This window comes from Equus quagga, chromosome 5, assembly GCF_021613505.1.
Source record: "Equus quagga isolate Etosha38 chromosome 5, UCLA_HA_Equagga_1.0, whole genome shotgun sequence".
In the NCBI taxonomy this organism is placed as follows: Eukaryota; Metazoa; Chordata; class Mammalia; order Perissodactyla; family Equidae; genus Equus; species Equus quagga.
The window spans coordinates 118,530,257-118,554,117 of record NC_060271.1 but is presented as its reverse complement, the minus strand read 5'-3'; the positions used below and the strand labels follow the sequence as shown (position 1 = coordinate 118,554,117).

The 23,861-nt window shown below is 36.6% G+C and overlaps 1 protein-coding gene across 7 annotated transcripts in view; it reads right to left on the bottom strand.

The window, feature by feature from the left end:
• Nucleotides 1-23,861, bottom strand: part of DTNB (dystrobrevin beta) — a 233,619-nt gene that overhangs the window by 109,843 nt on the left and 99,915 nt on the right. For all 7 annotated transcript variants that reach the window (XM_046662557.1, XM_046662560.1, XM_046662562.1 and 4 more), the window contains one exon: nt 14,261-14,385. In XM_046662557.1, the coding sequence (XP_046518513.1) occupies nt 14,261-14,385 (125 nt within the window). The remainder of the gene's footprint in view (nt 1-14,260; nt 14,386-23,861) is intronic.

The following is a 23,861-nucleotide window of genomic DNA, read 5'->3' as shown; positions in this document are numbered from 1 at the left end:
GTGGAAACAATCCAAATGTCCATTGGCAAAGAAATGGACAAACAAAATGTGGTATATACATACAATGGAACATTATTCATTAAAAAGGGAGGAAATCCTGACACATGTTAAAACATGAATGAACTCTGAGGACATTACGCTAAGTGAAATAAGACAGTGACAAAAAGACACATAATATACGATTCTACTTACATGAGGTATCTAAAGCACTCAAATTCATAGAAACAGAAAGTAGAATGGTGAGTAACAGGGATTTGTGGTAAAAGGAGAATTGATGTTTAATGGATACATTGTCTCAGATTTGCAAGTTGAGAAAGTTCTGGAGACCTCTTTCACAACAATGTAAATACACTTAACACCACTGAACTGTGCACTTGAAAGTGGTTAAGATGGTAAATTTTATGTTATGTGTATTTTACCACAATTTAAAAAAAAAAAAGAAAAGAAAACCAAGGGATGGTGTTTGGGCCACGCGAGATTTAGAGTTTAAAAGCAGAGTGCTTTATGGTAGGACAGTGGTAAAGAGAGTGAGGAAAATCCCAAGGGGAGGGTGAAACGAAGCAGACCAAAGTCACAGCCTCTTGTAAACAATTACCCTCCTAGGATTAAACCCTGAGTTTTGTTGTATTAAAATGCTGTTTCTCCTTACTGCATCACAATCAATCACCACATTTGTTGCTCACGTGACCATTTCTCTGTATTACACACACACACAGGTACTACACATATATACTCACATGTGGGTTTGATAATCTGTGCAAACCTTTCTCTCCCCCCAGCACACACACACACACACAAACACACACACACTGAAGTTCAGGCCAAAATTTTATCCTATTGCTAGGGCTATCTGACATGACACATGTCCCTTGGTATCAGTGCTCTCTGTGCATGATCCTTCTTTTTTGGAGAGATACACTTCCAGGGCCAGCAAGAGACCCTAAGCCCGGAAGAGAATGATTATCTGGGACCTTCAGCCTGAAATGGAGCCAAACAGACGACGCCCAAACCAGGACTAAGTGAAGCTCAAAGCTCTAGGCGAATCTTGTATTCCTCAGCTGCTAGGTTTTCAAAATCATTCCAGCAAAATGCAAGACAGAATTAGCATCAGATGAGTTGTGACCTGAGAGGCATAAGAGCCTTCACATTCCAGGCTACACGAATACAACAAAAGCAGCTTCTCTTTTCTCAAAAGGCCAAATTAGATAGATCTGAAATTCTAGGTGTCTGATGGTCCACTAGTGAGCAGATTATGTCACCATGCCTAGATTTTTTCAAAATCATTACAGCAAAATGCAAGACAGAATTAATATCAGATGAGCTGTATGCTAAGAGTCAAAGTATAATACTTACCTGTCGGAACTAGCTCAAAATTATAACCTTCCAAAGAGTTTCAGTCTCAGGAGATCAAGATACCCAGAATGAATCTGATATTCCTTTCAAGTGACTAGAACATCAGATTCACCTAGTGATCTAAGAGAAAAGTATCACCTTGTCTGTTTCCTCAACTAAGACTCTATCCGCAGCACCAAGCACAGAGCCCCACTCACAATACACGCTCAGTAAATACGCGGAAGACAGTAAATTCAAGACAGATCAATTTCACAATGTTATAAATTCTGTAACATCCCACAACTTGTTTGGGAATACAGTAAAGCCAGTTAATAACTCTTTGAAAAAACCCAAATTTGGCTTATAAAAAAAGTCGCAAACGAAGCATTTGGTTTGGCGCAGGCTGATTAGCCAGAAGCACCCTTGTCATAAAAGCCATTTCCAACTCCAGACTCATCTATCATTTTGAAAGAAGTGTCACGAATACATGCTTTAACAATCAAACAACATAAACAAGAAGTTAGACTTGTTTTTTTTACAGAGTTACAAATGGTCTTACGTTATACCTGGTCTGGTGAATTCCTATTGATCTACTTAAAATCATTATGGATAAGAACAAAACAGGCAGAATTATGTTATATTAAAAAGTTCACAAACACTGAAAGTACCATATGTTTAAAGGGTAGTTGTCCAAAGCTAAAAAAAAAACAAAACAAAAAACAGGTCTATAAGTTGGTATAGGAAAAAAACAACCAAGAGGACAGATATGTCCTAATCAAGTCAAACTAACGCACAGATAGGGTCTATGTCAGTACTAAACAGAAGAACAGTTAAAACAGAATAAGAGCTATATTAAAGTAATAATTTAATTATAATTTTATAATTATAAGATAATTTAAACAACAGTATTTTTTTAATTGTCTAGGTTAATTCTGTTTTGATGCAACATGTGGAGAAAACTGGTTGGCTTAGCTGTGCAAGCGTGCTATACATTTATATCTGCACAGGCAGCGAGGAACTATAAGAAGGCAGTCTGGTTTCTAGGTAACAAATTTTACCCAAATGCTTTGACAGAAGAAGTTACCAATTAACCTTCCCCCTTGGGTGGAAAAAACAACCTAGACCATCAAACCAAAGAAGATGATGAGCATTCAGAAAAAAGAACATCAAGCAGCACAAAGTGCTCTAAATTTGCGGTTATCAACCCCTCCTTAAGAGTAGGGGTTGGCAAATTCTTTCTGTAAAGAGCCAGATAGTAAATATTTCAGGCTTTGAGGATCACACGATCTCAGTCACAAAGACTCACTTTTGCCACTGCAGCCTGAGAGGAGCCAGACAATATGTAGCGTGGCTGTGCCTCAATTAAACTTTATTTATGGACACTGAAATCTGAATTTCATATAATTTTCATAAAATATTCTTCTTTCCATTTCACAAAATATTTTTCTTTTTTTTTCTTCAACCATTCAAAAATACAAAAATCATTCTAAGGTCATGGGCCACACAAAAGCAAGCGACAGGATGGATTTAGCCTATGGGCTGTAGTTTGCCAACCCCCGTTTAAGAGACTAGATCAATCGCAGGTGTATCCAGTGGGACAGTGGTCCTTGCTGGAACTCAGAGGAATAAATACACTAAGCCAGCATCAAGAAGTTTTGCTTTCTCTCAGAAATAACTAACCATAAACTGAGATGTAATGGTGATTAACCACTAATTAAAGAAATTAGGTATAAGGACTACGTGGTTAGATAATTAGATCCTAAGCAACAGCAAATTGCTTGAATTAGGATAGCTGAAAGTCTATCAGAGACATCAAGAGCCAGACGTTTTAGAAATGTTCTGACCACAAAGAAACAACTAGTTTCTCTTAGAGACTCAGAAGTAAGAAAAGTTGCTAGTGCTGATGATAAGTGATTTGGTTTTGTTTTGAATATAAGTCTTGAGATTTATTTCAAAAACCTTGTTTACTCAGTATTCTCAACTCACCAGAAAAGGAACATAATGAACCAATGAAGAAAATATGCCTGACACCTAGTGCAGGCTGTAGGTACTGCAGGTACATGACCTGCATTATTTTCTGAAGGAAAAAACAAACATAAAAGGGGGGCATAGGGTAAATGTCTGTTTATATAAATGATGTTTAGTGTCACTCATTCACTCAGTGTAGTATTTTAAGTGCCCACCATGCACCAGGCGCCATGTTAGGCACTGGAAACTCAGTGGAGAAGAAGACAGTCCCAGCTTTTGTGCAGCTTACATTTTTGTGATGTGATTTACTTTATTCTGAGGAAAAGACTTTACAAGTTTAGAATACAGTATTTATAGCATCCTAATCTCTTAGAAGCACTTTCAAATGCATTATCCTTAAACAATATCCTGACATAATTACGGTAAGTTTTATTATCACCATTTTACAGAAAAGCAAACTGACGTATCCTGATTTTTAACCTAGTTTCTCCTCTATCACATCACCCTGCCTCGCTTCGATTTTTCACTCAACCATGTTACAGCTAAGCAATGTTCTCTTGATTCTAAAGTGAACCCCGGGGTTCAAACAACGGTTTGATTACTGTACATTTCTATAATAACAATTTCTTACGGGGTCAGCATGTTAGGAAAGTGAAGTATAATGGAGAGAAGGCTGGGCATGGAGTCAGGAGCCCCAGACTCTGGCCCCAACTCCATCACTTTGTAGCTGCGTGATCTTGGGCAGGTCATTTAACCTCACTGATACTGTTTCCTGATGCCTTATAGGTTAATGATATTATTTATACTGCAAAGGTTGCTTTGAGGGTTAAACGAAATAAGGTACCTACACGGAAGATGTAAGCAAAGGGCTCAGAACACTTTGGGCGCTCAATTAATATCAACAACATTTGAGTCTTGAATTTGTGAGGATGTGAATAAATCTCTACTCTTTGTCAACAATGAAATGTAAGCAATTAACATTAAAACATGCTTTATCTCACAGTTTCAATTCCTGTCCCAAATTTCCATTGGAGTTTTAAGTTTATTTCTGGCCATCCAATAACACTAAAACTCAACATTTTTTGATGTGTTTACAAACTTTTCTCCATCTCCATTACCACCACCATAGTCCAAACCACTATCATCTCTCTCCCGGCCTATGAGAACAACCCCTAGCTGGCCTCTTCTTTTTCACCCTTGTCCCAATCCCGATTTCTAAACAATAGGCAGTGATTTTTTAAAATACAAAACTCAGAATGTCCCTCTCCTATCTAAAACTCTTCCATGTGGGATAATGTCCAAAATCTCAGTGGCCTTTACCCAGCTCTGCAGACTTCCCCTTGCTCTGTCCTACTGCTCCCCTCTACTGGGAACGCTCTGACCACTGCCCTTCACATGGCTGATCCCTAATCGGGCTTCAATTACATGGTGTTCTTGACAAAAGCCTTTCTTAACTGGCCAATAAGATAAAGAAAAAATAAGGTAAGGTAAAAGTATCTTATTAGAGACTCCCTTTACACATATAGAGCAAATATATGATCTATATTATTTCTCAGAGCTTCAAAGTGAGTATCAATTGCTAAAAGGAAGGTAAAATTAAAAGTGCAACAAAATCAGCAGGAAAATAATGGAGTTGGGACAAATGGTATCCACTTTGAAGAAAATAAACTTAACTTCCTCTCTCATGTCTGGCAACAACAAAAAGAGAAAAAAGAAAAAAATCTAGAAGTAAGGAATTTTTTATAGACAGAAGTATTTTTATAATCTTGAGAACATTAATTTTAAATATGAAATGGAAGCCAGAAACTATGATGAAAAAAATTTAACAAATTTGATCTTTAAACTAAAAACTTTAGTCAGCAACATAAAGTTGAGACATTTACAAATTCAGAAAAAATCTGCAGCCTGTTTGACAAAAGGCTACTTATTTCAACAAGGAAAAGAAAACTCAGGTTAACATAGTAAGGAGAAGAAAAATCAACCAGAAATGGTGGAAAAGACAAAATGTAAAATGCTAAGAAATATATGAAAAAATAGGGAGCTTTATTTGCAATGAAAGAAATGCAAATAAACACAACAAAGAGATATCATTCTCACCTATCAGATTACCAAAGACTAAAAAGTTTGAAAATGTCTCCAATAGGTGAAGGTCCAGGGCAGCCGATGTTACCTTTCTGCAGGTCAATTTGACAATATGAATTAAAAGCCTTAGGAAGTACATCTCTTTGACCAACAAATTCAGCTTCTAAGAATTTATACGAAATAACTAACTGGACACAAGTGCAAGTCAGAACAAAGAGTGCAAAAAGGTTTTTTGCAGCACTGTTTAATAGCAAAAAATTGGAAACAACCTAAATGCTCTAGAATAGATCATATATAAATTATAATACATTCATGCAATAGAATAACAAGCACTATTTAAAATGATAATTTAAATCTATGTTAACTGACATAGAACAATATGTAAAATATACTGCTTAGTTAAAAGAATGGTTTACAAACAGCAATATCCTGCACAAAAATACACGCGCATGGGAGAAGACTGGGGCTGGAGTGCACGTACTAAAAAATTAATATAGTTGTCTTTGGGCAGCAGGGTTATGCACTTGTATTTTTCTGAATGTTTTTACAATGGACAAGTATTGTTTTTAATCATACAAAAAAGACATTAAAAAACTACTCAACACAAAATATGCACTTATAAGAAGTGTTAGCAGGCACAAAGAGATAGAAATCAGCTTTTGTTTTTAACCTTTATTCTTTTTCACTATGAAGTTACATTTGAAACACTCAGCAACATTTCTGCTAAAAGGGAGAATCTCTCAGAATAAAAGTGTGCTTTGGTGACAGACTCTCTTTATCCAAAGGGTGGACGCCTACTTTACTCCATACCTAGAGAAAGATTCAGCTTGACAAAGTGGAAGATACAGACTTTCCAGAATATCCCTTTTTTGTAAAAGTTGTCAGCAAACAAGCATGCTAAATAAGAAATAACTATAAGGAGAGAGCTTACTTGAAAAGTGTTTAGGCCAGGGAAAGGATCCACGAAGTTGGTCATTCGGTCCTCTGGATTCCACCCCCAGCTCCCAGCCCCCTTGGTAGCTGGGGTTCATTTCAATCAGGATTATTGATTTTTAGCATAACAAATATAAACAACTTGGGAGTTTGAAAATAATACCTACAATGTGTAAAGGTTCATAAAGTGCAAGGAAATTGTCTATGTCTAAAAAGAGGATCCTTTTAAATTATTATAAAACAATGACTAAGAAATCATGACCGTATCTAAATTAAATAATTTGCTGACTTAAAGCATTCAAATGTTGGCGTTACCTTCATTTCTAAGTGCAAAACAGCAACCTTTTTTTCCTAACCATAATGAGAAATGCACAGCAGCCCACTCTTCGCAATTTTCTCATCTTTTGAGCTACACCTTTAACTCTTTCCTAAGGAAGCCAGCTGAAGACACTGCATAAAACTGGCTTCCTCACTTGCACTCAAATCTATTTGCTTATAAGCAAAGTACTGCATGAACACTGTTTGTACCTTGCATAGTATCTGGAAGGTCCTCAATAAATATTTGCTGAATGAATAGATAATTGAGCATCTTAGCAAGAGTTAAGAATTGCTGTTCACATATTTATATTTTACTTGTACTCTGTATGTACTTTTGGATATTTAATATTGAATTCTTCGCTTGTTGTTCAGATAGCTAAGACTATTTACATTCTAATGCAGTGGTTCCATAAACTTATCAGATTCACTAGGGGACTTTTTTAAAGGCAGATAGCCAAGACACCCCCAGAACAATGAATGCTGACTAGAACAGAAGTAACCTGACAGTCTTCACTTTCTAAAGCTGAGTGATCTGGGTATTAGCCAAGCTTGAGAACCATTAACATGTGGTGAATACAGGGGGAAAAAAACCCCTACAAAACACAGAAACTCAAAGTTGAATGGGATTTTAAAAGTTATCTAGTCAATCCAAATAGGATTAATTGCTCAAAGTTTTATCAGAATCTAAAAGGGTGGTCTGCTGACTATATTCTTGGCTTGGGAATAATTTAGATCAATAAATACTTGAACTATAAAATTTGAGTTCCAGGTAATATTTAGTCTAGTAATACCTAGTAGACTTGAAGGCAGTTGCGGTACACATTACTAGAGCTGACCAATATTCTGTTTCTCCTCTCCTTCCTAGGTATGCAGAAGACAGCACACACCTGAAGTTATGTAAGAGCTGTGAGGAAATGTGTCACATGTGAACCAAAGCACAGAAGAACAGACATGAGCTCTGCATAAACTCTCCTCCTTTGCTGCAGCAATTAATGAGGCCTCCTGTCAAGATGGTAGAGCCAGAGATTGAAGCCAGCCTAAACCACTGAGTTGCTGCCCAGAGTTCAGCTCCTTCCAATCCACAATGGACTTTGTGTTAGTGACAGGTAAACACTCATGAGTTGAACCAAGAGATTTTGGGGCTGATTGTCTACTGTAATATTATCTAGCCTATCCTGATTATATAATATTTATATCTTAGAACTCAATAGTTATACTTCCACCTTAGGGAAATTCTCTGCACGAGAATGCTCACAGCAGCATTGTAGGTTGTAGTCAAAAACTGGAAACCACCTCCATGTCTATCAAGAGGAGAATGGATTACTTGTGGTATGGTTATTCAATGGACTTTTAGATGAATTCAATGGATTTTGGATAAATCTCCAAAACAGACTAATGAAGTAATAAACTTACATAAGGATATACAGAGCATGACTATTTACATAAAGTTTTAAAATACATGATTTTATGTCTGCATAAACATCTAGTAAAAGTGAAAAACATGTATAGAGTGATAAATACCAAATAAATGTTAGTGGCTACTCTTTGGGAGAGAGAAAGGGTAGTGGGATTAGGAAGAAGGACATAGGAAACCAAAATTTTATCTACAATGCTTTATTTATTAAAAAAAAAAATTCCAGGTAAATTTAATAAAATGATAAGAATCAATAAAGAAAAATTCAGGTCCCAATTCTTAGCTGTCAGTCCCCGGCTGAATTCCCACTTAGATTTCTAATAGAAACTGGATATGGGAAGGGCTTTTTTAATGAATAGAGAAGAGGAGACCTGAGGTCAAACTTATCCCAAGACGAGGGAAATAGAACCACAGAAGACCAGGAATACTCAGGAATTAGAGATGCCTAGTGCCAGTGAAAGAGGAGTTTGGGGGTACATTAAAATTAAGAGGTTTGGTTAAAAGTCTGCCTAAGAAGCAGAGCATCTCCCCCACCCCACTCCCTAGCACCACACAGCCCGATGATTACTTTCTCTTAGGCCTGGTAGGAAACTATAGGTTACTCTCTAGTGAAACTGACCAGAAAGTCTGAACTCAGGCACACCAGCTAGACATGGGGATATGAGCCTGAATTAAATGGACAGATTAACTGAAAGTCTACACTCGACTACTGGATTCCCTAATACACTTCTTCTGGTCAGGCTATACATAAACTTTGACCCAACAACTGTACCCTAGGTACAAAGAAATTCTTACCCAGTTTCACTGAGAAACATCTGAGGTATTTACTGTGGCATTATATGTGCAGGCACAGATCTGAAGGCAGTGTCTGTCCGTCAAGGGGAGAACGGACAGGTAAAATGGTGTTCGTAATACCACTTACATAAATTTTTCAAAAGGACATACAAAACAATACCTAGTTTTCAAGAACGTATACTAATAAAAAGATATACATGGGGCCGGCGCGGTGGAGCAGCGGTTAAGTGCACACACTCCGCTTTGGCGGCCTGGGGTTCGCCGGTTCGGATCCCGGGTGCGGACATGGCACCACTTGGCAAGCCATGCTGTGGTAGGCGTCCCACATATAAAGTAGAGGAAGATGGGCATGGATGTGAGCTCAGGGCCAGTCTTCCTCATTGAAAAGAGGAGGATTGGCAGCAGTTAGCTCAGGGCTAATCTTCCTCAAAAAAAAAAAAAAAAGATATACAATAAGCACATAGAATAGTTACCTATGGGTGGAGAGGGTGACTAGAGTGGGATATGCAAAGAGAGGTAAATTTTTAAAATATGATAAATAGCACAAAATAAGATGGTAGAAAAAAGTTCAAATATCACAGTAATACTAATTTTTAAAACTATAATAACATAAATCAATTTAAATTATAATAAATGACTGATTACAATAATGATAATATTATAATAATACATTTAAATAGATCAAACTCCCCAGTTAAGACAGGTTGTCAGGTCAGATTTTAAAAATCCAGCTTACAGTTTACAAGAAACATACTGAAAACCTAAGGACACAGAGAGGTTGAAAGTAAAAGGATGGAGAAAGTTAAACTAGGCACATACCTAGCAAAAGATATTAAAATGTTACTAGCAGACAAAATAGACTTAAGGACAAACAGAATTATTAGGAATAGAGAGAGTCACTACCTGAGAATAAATTTTCAATTTCCTAGTGAAATGTATCATTTTGAACAAGTCAGTAAAGCTACAGAAGATGTGAGTAACGTGATTAACTTGACCTAATGGACACACGGTCATTCACTGTAAACTCTGCACCCAAAAAGCATAGAATAAACGTTGTTTTGACGCTTACCTGGAACATAATAAAAACTTGGTCATATGCTAGATAATAAGTGTCTCTCAACAAATTTGAAAGAATTGATAAATGCAGACCATTTTTCAGGCCAAAATGAAATTAAACTAGAAATTAATAACAAAAAGGCAACTAGAAAACCCCCATGTTTGGAAATTAAGAAAGTATACTCCTCAAAGAAGAAATCATAACAGAACTTAGAAAATAAACAATAAAAGACAATTTTAAAAATTACATAATAAAATTGGATACTACTCAGTTAGTGCTTAGAGAAATTAATAGCCTTGAATGCTTAACAGGGGAAAAAAAGCTGAAATGAGTAAGCTAACTATATTTTTAAAGAAGTTAGAAAAAGAGTAGCACAATAAACCCAAAGAAACTATAGCAAAAGAAATAATACAGATTACACAAACCTATGGCAAGACTTTTCAAGGAAAAAAAGAGAGAAAAACCATAAATACATGAGAGTAGGAATAAAAATGGGACATTAACACACTTCCAGTAGATAAAATATTATGACTTTTGTACCAATAACTTTGGAAATTTTGATGAAATTGACAAATTCTTACAAATATAAAATGTTCCAAGGTGATTCAAAAAGAAATAAAAAGTGAAAATAGTCTTATAATTATTTTTAAAAATGGAATTAACGGTTAAAAATCTTCCCCCAAAGAATTTGGCTTTGGGCACGGATAGCTTCATTGGTGAGTTTTACCAAAAATTTAAGGAGCAAATAATTCCAATCTCAAACAAGTGCTTCCAAAATATATACAAAGAAAGAATGCTCCTCAACTCTTTGAAGACAGCAAACTGGGCAAACTTTGTCCTAAAAATAAAACAAGATTAAAAAAAAAAAAAAAAACAAGGGAAATTACAGGACAATTTAACTCACAAACATATACAAAATCTAAACAAAATATTAGCAAATGAAATCCAGCAGTGTATTAAAAGGAAGGTCAACTTATGTTTATTCCAGGAATGCAGAGTTGTTTAAAAAAACAATTAATATAATTCACTATATTAACAGAATAAAGAAACACACAATCGTCTCAATTAATGCAGAAAAAAGTCTTTGATAACATTCAACATCCATTCATGAAAAAACGAAAGCACTTTTAGCAAACTATGAATAAAAGGGAATCTCTTTTATCTAATAAACAGTTTCTACAAATCCTACATCAAATAACAAACTAAGCGAACGCTGAAAGCATTCTCTTTGGGATTAGTAATAACACAAGAATGTCTACTAAACCACTTTTATTCAGTGTTGCACTGGAGGTTCTAGCCAGCACAAAAGGATCAAAAGAAAAAAAAGTATGATTAAAACTTAAAAGTATAAGGAGTAGGAGGGAAGAAACAAAGCTATCATTATTTGCAGGTGATATAATTATTTATAGAAAATCCAAAAGAATCTGAGTACAAATTACTAGAATTAATGAGCAAGTTAAGCAAGATGATTAGATAGTGGATTAAAATACAAAAAACAATTTTCATTTCCATATACCAGCAACAAACTGTTAAGACACACAGGTCAAAAAAGATACAATTTGCATGACTGTATACATTTGCCAAAACTCACTGCACTGTACACTTAACGTGGGTGCATTTTATTGCATACAAATTATACCTCAAAAAAATTGTAGGAAAAAAGGCACCCTTTGCAACAGCAACAACAAATCTAAAGCACACAAGAATTAATCTAACAGATACAAGACCTTTCTGGGAAAAAATTATAAAGCTTTACTGAAAGGCACAAAAGAATATTTAAATAAATGGAAAGACATAACACATTTATGGAATGGAAGGCTTCATATTGTAAAGATGTTAATTCTCCCCAATTTAATCTTGAGATATAACGAATCTCTGATCAAAATTCCAAAAATATTTTATGAGGGACTCAATAAGCTGATTCTAAATTTATATGAACAAGCAAAGAACAGACAAGACATTCCTAAAAAAGAAGATTACTTAATTCCTTATAGTAATTAAGACAGTGTGACACTGGCATAGGGATGGACAACTGGACCCAAAGGAACAGAGTAAAGAGCCCAGAAACCAGACGATGTATATTTGGAAACTTCATTTATGACAATGGTGGCATTGTAGGTCAGGGAGGAAATGATAGGTTATCCAATAAATGCCCTGAGACAAGCTATTATTCAAATGCAAAGAGAGAGAGGGAAAGAGAACTGGATATTCTATATTACACCATACACAAAAATCCATTCCAGATGAATTAAAGACATACATGAAAGGGATATCTTCAAAACTAAAAAAAAAAAAGAGAGAGAAAACCACTACAATGTTGGGGCAGGCAAGGATTTCTTTTTTTAATGAAAAGATGCAACATAAAAAACACTAACCAAAAAGGGAAAAGGTTAACAAATTTAACTGAAAAATGGATTACAAGCAACAGGTAAAATTCAGTATGAAACATAGTAGGGGAAAAAAAGCATTTTTTTTCCCAGCAGGAATAAGAAAGCCATGGGAAACTGAAGGACAAACAACAGTCAGAAAGTCAATCCGGTTATAAAGTCGGCAGGCATGATTTTGAGCAATCAGTGGTGTGTAAGAAAGAAGTTCCCATTGAACTCGGATGCGAGAATAACTGCACAGGGATCATGACACTGGAACTAGACAAAAGGATTTACAGAATCGCAGCACACTGTCTGACTTTGTAATGAATGCCATTAACTGCAAATGCTGTTCTTTGGTTTCCAACTTTTAGGTTTAACCCTTAATAAATCTCTGAAGACTTAGTTACAGTCATAGACGAGAACAGAAATATTATCAGCTTTGACAATATAAAAGTAATGGCACAGATGACAGAAGTTAGGAGGCAAAAGGAGAAGGGAGAAGTAGAAGGCACTAATTTCTTCAGTTTACACAGTGCAAGTAGAAAGAAGTTACAAGAAATAAAGGTTTAAGAATATTATTTAAAATTACAAAGTTAACCAACTTTAAAAAATGGCGATATAATTATGAAAAACTGGAATGAGTTGATATAGAGTTATAAATGAGATTGGTTCCTTACACCACAGAAGAAATTCAATAATGCCCAGACCTGTAAGTCAAGAAATGGTGCTCTAAATATACTATTTAGAGATCTGGAGGTAACCACTAGTAGATCTAAAACCCAGAGAAAGCACAATGAAGTGTGGGAGGATGTGCTGCATTTCATTATAAGCTCTTCTGCATTACTGATTTGTTTTTTTTTTGAGAAAGATTAGCCCTGAGCTAACGTCTGCCATCAATCCTCCTCTTTTTGCTGAGGAAGACTGGCCCTGAGCTAACATCGGTGCCCATCTTCCTTCCACTTTACATGTGGGATGCCTGCCACAGCATGGCTTGCCAAGCGGTGCATATGTCTGCACCCAGGATCTGAACTGGTGAACCCCGGGCCACCGAAGCAGAACACACAAACTTAACTGCTGTGCCACCGGGCTGGCCCCCTACTGAATTTTTAATCCACAGGTGTGTATTGTTTCAATAAATATGACAGTCTTAAAAATTATTGAATGAAAAAAAGAAAGAAAAGATCAAGAACCCTAAGAGCTTGTTTAGTCAAACTACCTACCATTAGGTAGGTAAAAGAAAATGGGTGTCTACTCCAACAGAAAAACTTCTAAACACCTGATATAGACTAATGATCAGAAAACCTACCAATTTTATCCAGCAGAGTACACTTAACATCATCATTTAATTCAGAGTGAAGAAACCAGAATAGAGACTGAATCTCAACTTTCTCTGTTTCTCTTCCTCCTTACTTTTCCTCTTTCTGTATTTCTCCAACTTTTTTGTTCCCTCTACTTTCCAGCATGAATATTCAACTAAACATAGACATACACACACATATATATATTTATACACACATATATATAAACACTAGTTTTATTTACAGAATATAGTCTTATGCTTTCTAATTTTCTCTCAATACAAAAAGAGCAAATTAGGTTGATTTTCATTTCCATGTTGTCTAAAGTAATTTTTAAAATCTGTGGGCATTACTGCTGTAGAGAAGAAATGATCTCTACTGATTTAAGGAAGAACACAAATAACAAAAGGCAACCTTGCTAAACCCAGCACAATAATTACCACTCTTCAGTGTATTACTGTTTCTGCTGGAGGCTGCTGTGTTACTTAGACTTCAGGGCTCAGGAGCTAGGTTTCCACGTAGACATTTATGGCGATTTAAAGAGATGAAAGCTTGAAGTCTAAGTTCCCCAAACATAAAGTAAAAACCAGAAGGTTAAAGGTTCATGTTAGGTAATATTTGGTTTTGATCCAAAAGAATTTAGCAAGGGGTTCATTTCAGTATAATCCACATCCACTTCCAGGTACATACTTACACTATATTTGCAAGGTCAAGTGGTTTCTCTGGTTGTTCAGGAAAAACAGGATGTGGAGGTTCTCTGGTGGGTACACACCCCAAAGATTTACTAATTGCATGGCTCAGCTTCTTCGCAGGGGATTTCTGTGTCAAAGTAGAAAATAAGGAAATAAAGAATTAAATCTTCAAAAGAACGAAAAAGAACTTCAAAAGAACTTGGTGACAAGAACTGCAGAAAACATCTTTTCAACACAAACTAAGTTTCATTATAATCAACATTATTGGATCTTGCAGAAAGGGGCCTACAAATTGTTCCAAGCTCATCTGTGGTCCCTCATTTCTGTGCCTACTCCCTCAGTTCCACTATGCAGTCACACTATCAAGTTAACGTAAACTCTCCTTTTGAACATCTCTATGTGCTCTTTGCATGAACTTCCTCTTTTGATGTTTTGGATCATTTTTGGTAAGATGTTATAGCTAATTCCCCAATCAGAGCTAGAAATTTTTGCTGGGCTAAAATACTAAAAAGCTAAGATGATGCTGAGAGCTCACAGCCTTTGAATGTTAGCAAATCAGCTGACTCAGCCACATCCCAAACATGCCTATTAAGAGAATACTGACAAAATAAATGTGAGGCAGAACATTTGGTGTTCAGGGTCTGCTATGTACACATACAAATGAGTACACGCACAAACACAGGCAGTCAGAGTCAGACCTGTGACCATAAATTATGATAATGCTCAAGGTACAAAATAAGCTGGGATGCTAATACATTTCTCTGGAAGGTAGAATAATACACACCAAATCCAAAGACTATCAAGTCTAGGATTTAATAGTCAATATGCGCCAAAGTAAACAGTATGCCACAATTAAGTTACGTAGAACAATCAAATCTAAAACCTATACGTAAAGGAGGCTCTTTATATACCGATTTTATTGTCCACCCAATTCTCTTTAAGTAACACTGTTGTCTGAGATTTTCTTGGCAGGATATTAATTGAAAAAAGTTTAAATATTTCAACCTACTGCCTCGGCAGTGTATTACCACATGTACCACTTTAAGTGGAAAATAGAACTTGTTGGCAGCGGTGCGCCTCATCAATACCACATGTCCACTTAAATTTTATACGCTGCTCTATATTTTTACACAAAATAAGCAAAAATCTGTTTGCCCTTAAGACTATATAGGCAAAGTTAATTAATAGTTTATAATAAAAACTAAATAATACCAATTTCTTCACAGACTTCATATATTGATTCCAAATCACCCACCACTATCCCCTTCAACACATTAAATCCTGGGAATAGTCTAAATGTAACCCAATTTCCTAAGAATTATATGAAGCTAAACAAAGCAGGAATTCTGAGCTTCCCCTTAACTGCTCTCCATTATCCCTTTGCCCAACAACTAGCTGTAATGTGGCTCTGATTCTTCCCCCTCCAATCCACATTCTACACTGTCCCCAGGCATCATGTCAGTCTTCTGCTTAAAATCTTTCAAAGGCTGATAATCATTTATAGAATAAGATCTAAATAAACGCCGCCATGTTCCACACAAGCTCTTTCATGTCTGGCTCCCGCCTCCCTCTTCACCTCACTTCACATCAGCATAAATGACCAGCTGCTCAGTTAACCCAACACACATGCTCTCTTGGTTCTCTGCACCTTGGCACATGCCTTTCTGAGGTCCCTCTTTCCCAGTCTATTTCTCTGCAAATTTTCTGCTCATCTCTCAAGACTGCTTGAAGGCTCCCTCCCTCTGTGAAGACTTTCCTCACTGCTCCATAAGTCAGTGCCCATCTCTCCAAGCTACCCATTTCTCGTGCACACGTTTCCACAGCTGCACTTTGCATGCTATGTTGCACTTTTTAATTTACGTGTCTATCCCTGTTAGGCTGGTGCTCTTGAGGGGCAGGATCTACAATTCACTCACCTGTGTATTTCCAGAACCTGTCCTACAACAGAATATGTTATCTGGACAAATTATTTGCCTGGATGAATTTCCTGGATTGCTTTTTCCTGACCAAACTACACAAGCTTTATTTTCTGAGCATTCTGATACAAGTAAGAGACAATCAGAGAATACCTTAATTTACCTTTACAACTAACTCTACATCAGTAACCCATGTATTAAGTTCATGGTTTTTGCTATATCTGAGAACCACCTGGGCCATTAATTCATGCAGTCTATGTGAGATGGAGTATCATACAGACAACCTGAGTGCATCCTATGCAATAACAGCCATAAAATGACAGGTTTCACGTATATATTTAATAATAAGCAATAAAATAACTACATAGTTAAAATAAAAAATGTTTCCCTTTGTACCACCTAATATTCTCTAGCAGTATGCTTGTTGTGCTTTTAAAAATACTGCTGTAAGTCAGGGTTTAACATTAGACCCAATTTCTGGTCTCAAAAATATGGACAGAAAGGTAAAATCAATACATCAAAGTCAATTCCAAATAATTAGAGCACTTCAAGAGAGTTCTCATATGACAGGAAGGAAAAAAAACTGGAAATAAATATATAGAGATAAATTAGAATATTAACTAAGGGCTAAGACCAAACCAGAAAGGATATTACCCTGAAAATTTTAAAGATACACATTCAATTAGGCTGTCTAAATATGTAAATAAATGATTTGTTTAAAAAGATCTCGAAGAGTGAATTATGATATGGACCTGAAGTGAATTTGAGGGTGGAGTTAGTTTAGGAGGCTAAGATTAACGAAAACTGTAAGCAAGAATTTGAAAACTGCTATAAGTGCCAAGACAGGGACATTATCTCTTTGGCTACTTGGCCCCTAGGACGATGCCCAGGACCTGGTGGTTAGTCACTAAATATTCACGGCAGTGAGGGAGGACAGCAACCAGTCCAGGCTTAGGCACCAGCATCTCCCAAGCTTCATTTAAGCTGCCATGACAGAGATGCTTCTTCAGGTCTCTGTGCCTTTCCCCTCCCTGAACTTTAAAACTGGTATATGGAGGGGCCGGCCCCGTGGCCGAGTGGTTAAGTTCAGGTGCTCTGCTTTGGTGGCCCAGGGTTTAGCTGGTTAGGATCCTGGATGCAGACATGGCATTGCTCATTAGGCCATGCTGAGCGGCATCCCACAAGCCACAACTAGAAGGACCCACAACTAAAATATACAACTACGTACCAGGGGGATTCAGGGAGAAAAAGCACACACACACAGACACAAAAAATTGGCAACAGTTGTTAGCTCAGGTGCCAATCTTTAAACAAACAAACAAACAAAAACCTGGTATATGGAGAGGCCTTAACCTAGAAAATTAAATCTCCAGACAGGTGATGATTTCCAATATTTGTGCATTTTCAATACTCTAATCCACTTTATCTAATTCCAAAACATTTCCTCCTATCTCTTAAAAATAATACTGGTTACAATTTTTTAAAAATATGTGAGTGCCTAAAACATGCATGTACAGTTTAAAAAGTTATAAAGCAAATATTCATCTACCCACTCTTCTGCCTGAGAAATAAAACGTTATCATCACTTTGAAGCTTTGCTGTGGGCCCTTTTTTAACACAGCCCACTCCCACCACATCTGCTCTTCTCTTGGTAATCAGTGTCCTGGATTTTATTATTTTAGCAATCATGTAGAAATAATCCATGATTTATTTAAAACAGTCAACGTATTGCTTAACTACAGGGATGTGTTCTGAGAAATGCGTTGTCAGGAGATTTTACCATTGTGTGAATATCCTAAGTGTGCTGACACAAACCTGGATGGTATAACCTACTAACACCTAAGCTGTACGGTACTAATCTTATGGGACCACTGTGGGATATGCGGTCTATCATTGACCAAAATGTCATTATATGGTGCATGACTGCACATGTTTAAAACCTATGCAGACTTACCAATATTTTCTTTTTCTGCAACTTGCTTCTTTCCCTCAAAATTATGTTACAATTCATACATGGTGATGCATGTAGCTGTAATTCATTCACTTTTTTCATCGTTTAACTGCACCTCATTGCTTTATCACATCATAATTTATACATCCATTCCACTGCCGATGAACACTTGGGTTGTTTCCATTTTTCCCTCTCATTCACAATGCTGCTGTAAACTTCTTTGTCCATGTCTCCCGGTGGCCATGTGTAAGAATTTCTTAAGAGTGGAATTATTCGGTCATAAATTACACACATTCAATCTTACTAGGCACTGTCAACTTGTTTTTACAAAGCGGTTACACTAATTTCCACCCCCATCGGCTGTGTGGGAGACTTCCTGACCCTCCACATTCTGGCCAACCCTCGTTCTTGTCAGACATTTTAACATGTGCCAATCTGGTGGGTGACAAATGGTATTGTGGTTTTAAATTGCAATTCCCTGATTACTAAAAAGATTGAGCATCTTTTCCTGCATTTATGGGCCATTTGTGTTTCTTCGCCTGTGAAATGCCTGTTCCCGTCTTTGGTGTAGTATTTCACTGGGTTGCCTTTCTTGTGCTGATTTGCAAGAGTTCTTTATACTTCTTGTATTTTAATCCTATGGAAGATATGTCTTGCAAACATCTCCTACTTTAAGTCTTGTTTTTCACTCTGTTTTTGATGAACAGTCATCTTTAAATATAACGGCAGTCCAAATTTATTAATCTTTTCCTTTATATTTTGAGCTTTTTGTATCTTAAGAAATATTTCCCTCCCTGAGGTTACAAAGATATTCTCCCACATTGTCTTCTAAAGTTTTAACCTTTCACATTTAAGTTTGAATCTACTTAGAACTGATTTTTTTGATAGGTATGAGGAAAGAATCCAATTTTAGCCAACATGGATAACCAAGTGCCTCAGGATCACTTAATAAACAGGCCATTCTTTCCTAAGACAGATATTCTTTCTAGTCCTGCACCAGTATTGTAATGACTTAATTGCCAGAGCTGCTTCTTATCTTTTCAGGTAGCACCACAGCCCCACACTTAGCTTCTTCTTTAGGAGAGTCTTCATTATTCTTGACCCTCAGAATCAGTTTATCACTTACCACAAAAAAATCCTGTGGAGATTTTAAAGGCATTGATCAAATCTATAGACAATGTTGGAGAGAACTGAAATCTTTACATACTGAACATTTCTTTCCATGAATGCGTTCACCTCCTCATGTATTTAGGCCTTTTAACGTCTTTCAATAAAGTTATAAATTCTTGTCATAAAGGATCTATGCATCTGTTATTTATTTGAAGTCATTTTGTAGATTTTGTATCCAGTAACCCTGTCTCTTTTTACTTTATTTTAAAAAATTGTGGTAAATTATACATAAAATTTACCATCTTAACCATTTTTAAATGCACCGTTGAGCAGTGGTAAGTACAGCCATGCATGTTATAATGACATTTCAGTCAACAACAGACTGCATATATGATGGTGGTCCTATAAAATTAGTACCATATAGCCTAAGTGTGCAGTAGGCTATACCATCTAGGTTTGTGCAAATACACTCTATAAATGTTTGCACAACAATAAAATTGCCTAACAATGCATTTCTCAGAACGCATCTCCACCGTTAAACGACGAATGGCTGCATATTCACATTGTTGTACAACCAATCTCCAGAACTTCTTCATCTTGCAAATCTTCAACATTAAACAACTCCTTATTTACCCCTCCCCCAACCCCCTGACAACCACCAGTCCACTTTTTGTTTCTATGAATTTGACTACTCTAGATCTCTCATATGAGGAGAATAATACAGTATTTGTCTTACTGTGATTGGCCTCTGTTACTTAGCATAATGTCCTTAATGTTCATCCACGTTGTAGCATATGTCAGAATTTCTTTCCTTTCCAAGGCTGAATAATATTCCATTGTATGTATATATCATATTTTGTTCATCCATCCATCCATCAATGGACACTCAGGATTGCTTCCAAGTTTTGGCTATTGTGATAATTCTGTTATGAACACGTGTACAAATATCTCTTTGAGACTCTGATTTCTATTTTTTTGTACACATACCCAGAAGTGGAATTGCTGGATCATATGGTAATTCTATTTTTAACTTTTTGAGGAACCTCCCTACGGTTTTCCATAGTGGCTGCACCATTTTACATTCCACCAACAGTGCACACAGGTTCCGATTTCTTTACATCCTTGCCAACAATTGTTACTTTCTGTTTTTCTTTTTCTTTGAGGAAGACTAGCCCTGAGCTAACTGTTGCCAATCCTCCTCTTTTTGCTGAGGAAGACTGGCCCTGAGCTAACATCCATGCCCACCTTCCCCTATTTTATATGTGGGACGCCTACCACAGCATGGCTTTTTGCCAAGCAGTGCCATGTCTGCATCTGGGATCCAAACCCTCGAACCCCGGGCCGCCGAGAAGCAGAACGTGCAAACTTAACCGCTGTGCCACCTGGCTGGCCCCTGTTTTTCTTTTTAATAGTAGCCATCCTAATGGGTGTGAGGTGATAGGATATCTCATTGTGGTTTTGATTTGCATTTCCCTAATGATTGGTGATGTTTGGTAAACTTTATGTTTGGTAAAGATTTTTTAAATTGTGATAAAATATACATAATATTAAATGTACCATTTTAACCTCTCTGGTAAAGATTTTTGCCCTGAAATCTATTTTCTGAGATTAATATAGTTTCACTAAGTTTCCTTTGGTTAGTTCTTTTCCTGGTATGTCTTTTTTCAATCCTTAACTTTCAACTTTTCTGTGTATATATTTACTTTCTTTGCTGTTTCTTGTAAACAGCATAGAGCCCAATTTTTAAAAATATCCATTTGACAATTGTTGCTTTTTATCTGGAAAACTTCATTAATTTACTGATTACTAATATACTGGGATTTATTTCTGTAGCGTGTTATGTCATTACTTATTATTTCATTTTTTTCCCTTTGATTTTGCCCTTTCTTATTTTTTAGGTTTTCTTTTTCTCGTTTTATTTTTATTTTCCTTTTTTGGCAATTATATTCTTTGAGTAGACTCTTCTGGTGGTGGCTTTGTTTTACTGAATTGGAAGTAACATTTATTGCGAACTTAGCGTTAGGTACCTGATAGGTGCTTTGCACACGTACATAGGCTCATTTAACCCTCACAAAGCTCTTATGAATTAGATGTTAACAGTCTTAACTTTATAGGTGTGGAAACGAAAGTTCATACAACTAGGCCCATCTTACTCTTTTCATGATACAACACAGCCCCACACCAGGTAAAGTTACTCAGAGAAAGAACAAAGAGGGACTGGGAGAGACGGCCCAGGACTCACTGAGACATTCTTGCAAGGAGTCAGAAGTAGACTGGGGACGCCAAGTGCCACGTTGGGGGTCATTAAAGAGAAGCTCGGCTGAGACAGAGGTAGACACAGGGGCAGACGCTAAGGTGGGGTGCTGTCACCGCTGCACTGTGTGTTCCTGTGCCAGGGCTGAGACTTCTTATCCTCACATAACCATAGACGGGGCACTAAGACATCCTGAAAATATTTCTGAGTTCAGACGACTGTGTTTTCAATCAGCCTCAAGCTAATTCCTTGCACAGCAGTCTTCAGCTCAGGACACATGCTACAGGCCCTGACACTTGGGAGCACAACAACCCAATGCAAAAAGCTCAGGACTGGTGCCTTGGAGGCCATTCCTGTCATGTTCACTTCAAATTACTGAGTATATCATCCTGAGCTCCAAGCCACCAGCTGAGGAGATCCAGGCAGAAATATAAGCCCACTAAATCCTCAAACAAGTCAGGAAACTCCTCTAAGTATTTTAACATGAATTCTTACCACAATCTTAATCAGCATCTGCACTCTTACCCTTAACTTAAAATCCTTTACTCTAATCATGCCTCAAATGTTCATGTCATAGGTGATTTAAGAACTTTAGCTATATCTTAAGCCCACCAAAATTAGTCATTATTATTATTTTACACATGGTGCTTATCTAAATTTACCCACGTTTACCAATTCCACTGTGCACCATTTCTTCTTGTGTCCTGTTTTTCCCCTCTTGCTTCAATTATTTTTTCCCCTAAGTATATCCTTTATTAGTTGCTACAGCAACGGTCTATTGGTGGCAAACATATTGGGATTTTTTCTGAAAAGGTATTTCTTCTTTGCTCTTGAACAGATCAGGCAGGTACAGAATGCTAGGTTGATCTTTTCATTCTATCCTTCAAATCCTTTAATCATCTTTCACATTTTCCATTTCCCTACGTCTGTGCTCACTATTCTATATCCTGGTTAATTTCTTCAGATCTATTTTCCATTCCCTAATTTTTGTGGTAGCTGTCTCTAATGTGCTGTTTAACTCCTCCATTGAGCTTCACCTTACTATTCTTTATTTCTGAAAGTTCAATTTGGTTCTTTTTCATATTGACTTGTTCCTTTTTAAAACGTCACTATTACTAAATTCACTTCTTTAACTTTTTAAATGCATCATTTTCTAAAGCTCTTGGCGTACTAAAGTTTGTTGTGTTTCTGATTCTCTCTCATAGTAGATTGTTTTGTAATTGAGTTTGCAATTTTTGAAAAAGAGCTCACCATTAGCAGAGATTGTTTCCTGTATGGGAGTCCCATTGTTACTTCTCTGGGTCAGTGGAGTACTTCTAGCCCCTCTTTCTTAAGGAGGCAGCCCGTCTAAAGTCCAAGCCTTTAAAAAAATATCAGTTCTACTCACCTTGAGTGGATCCAAGGTAGATTTCCTATGACATGGGAGCATTAAACCCTAACCACTGGCCAAATCCAGTATCCAGTCTGATAGACCCTGGGACACCACCGTTTTAGGTTTCTTTTTTTTTTTTTAAAGATTTTATTTTTCTTTTTTCTCCCCAAAGCACCCCGGTATGTAGCTGTATATTTTAGCTGTGGGTCCTTCTAGCTGTGGCATGTGGGATGCTGCCTCAACATGGCCTGATGAGCGGTGCCATGTCTGTGCCCAGGATCCAAACCAGCAAAACACTGGGCCCCCAAAGTGGAGCGCACAAACTTAACCACTTGGCCACTGGGCCAGCCCCTCCTCCCTTTATTATCAACTGTTTGTATCCTTCTCTGAAATAGCACATATGTGGTTTTTTGTTGTTGTATTAAATCTGAGAGTTTTTATCTTTTAAATAGATGAGTTTAATTTATTTACATTTAATTACTGATATCTATATTTAAATTTATTCCTAGCAACTTATTTTGTGTTTTCTACCATAATATTCTTTTTTTTACTTTCCTGTCTTCTATATGATTGGGCAATGTTGTTTTTGCTACATGTTTTATTCTTATAGTTTTAAGGTTTTACATTTTATAGTCATGTGCCACATAACATCATTTCGGTCAATGTTAGATTAGTACCATACAGCCTAGGCGTGTAATAGACTAGACTGTCTAGGTTTATGTAAGTACGCTCTATGATGTTTGCACAACAATGAAATCCCCAACGATGCATTTCTCAGGATGTATCGCCATCGTTAAGCCATGCATGACTGTATATCTAATTCTTCTAGTAGTTACCCTTAAATTTTTAATGCATACTTAAAATTATATTTTCTTACAAGTTAGAATTAATTATCACTGGGAGGTATATAGGTGCTGATTTGTGTTATTTCTTTTTAAGATGTATTTTCCTGACAGTTAGCAGGCTCTCTCTATCTAAGAGCTCATACTTTTTCAGTTCT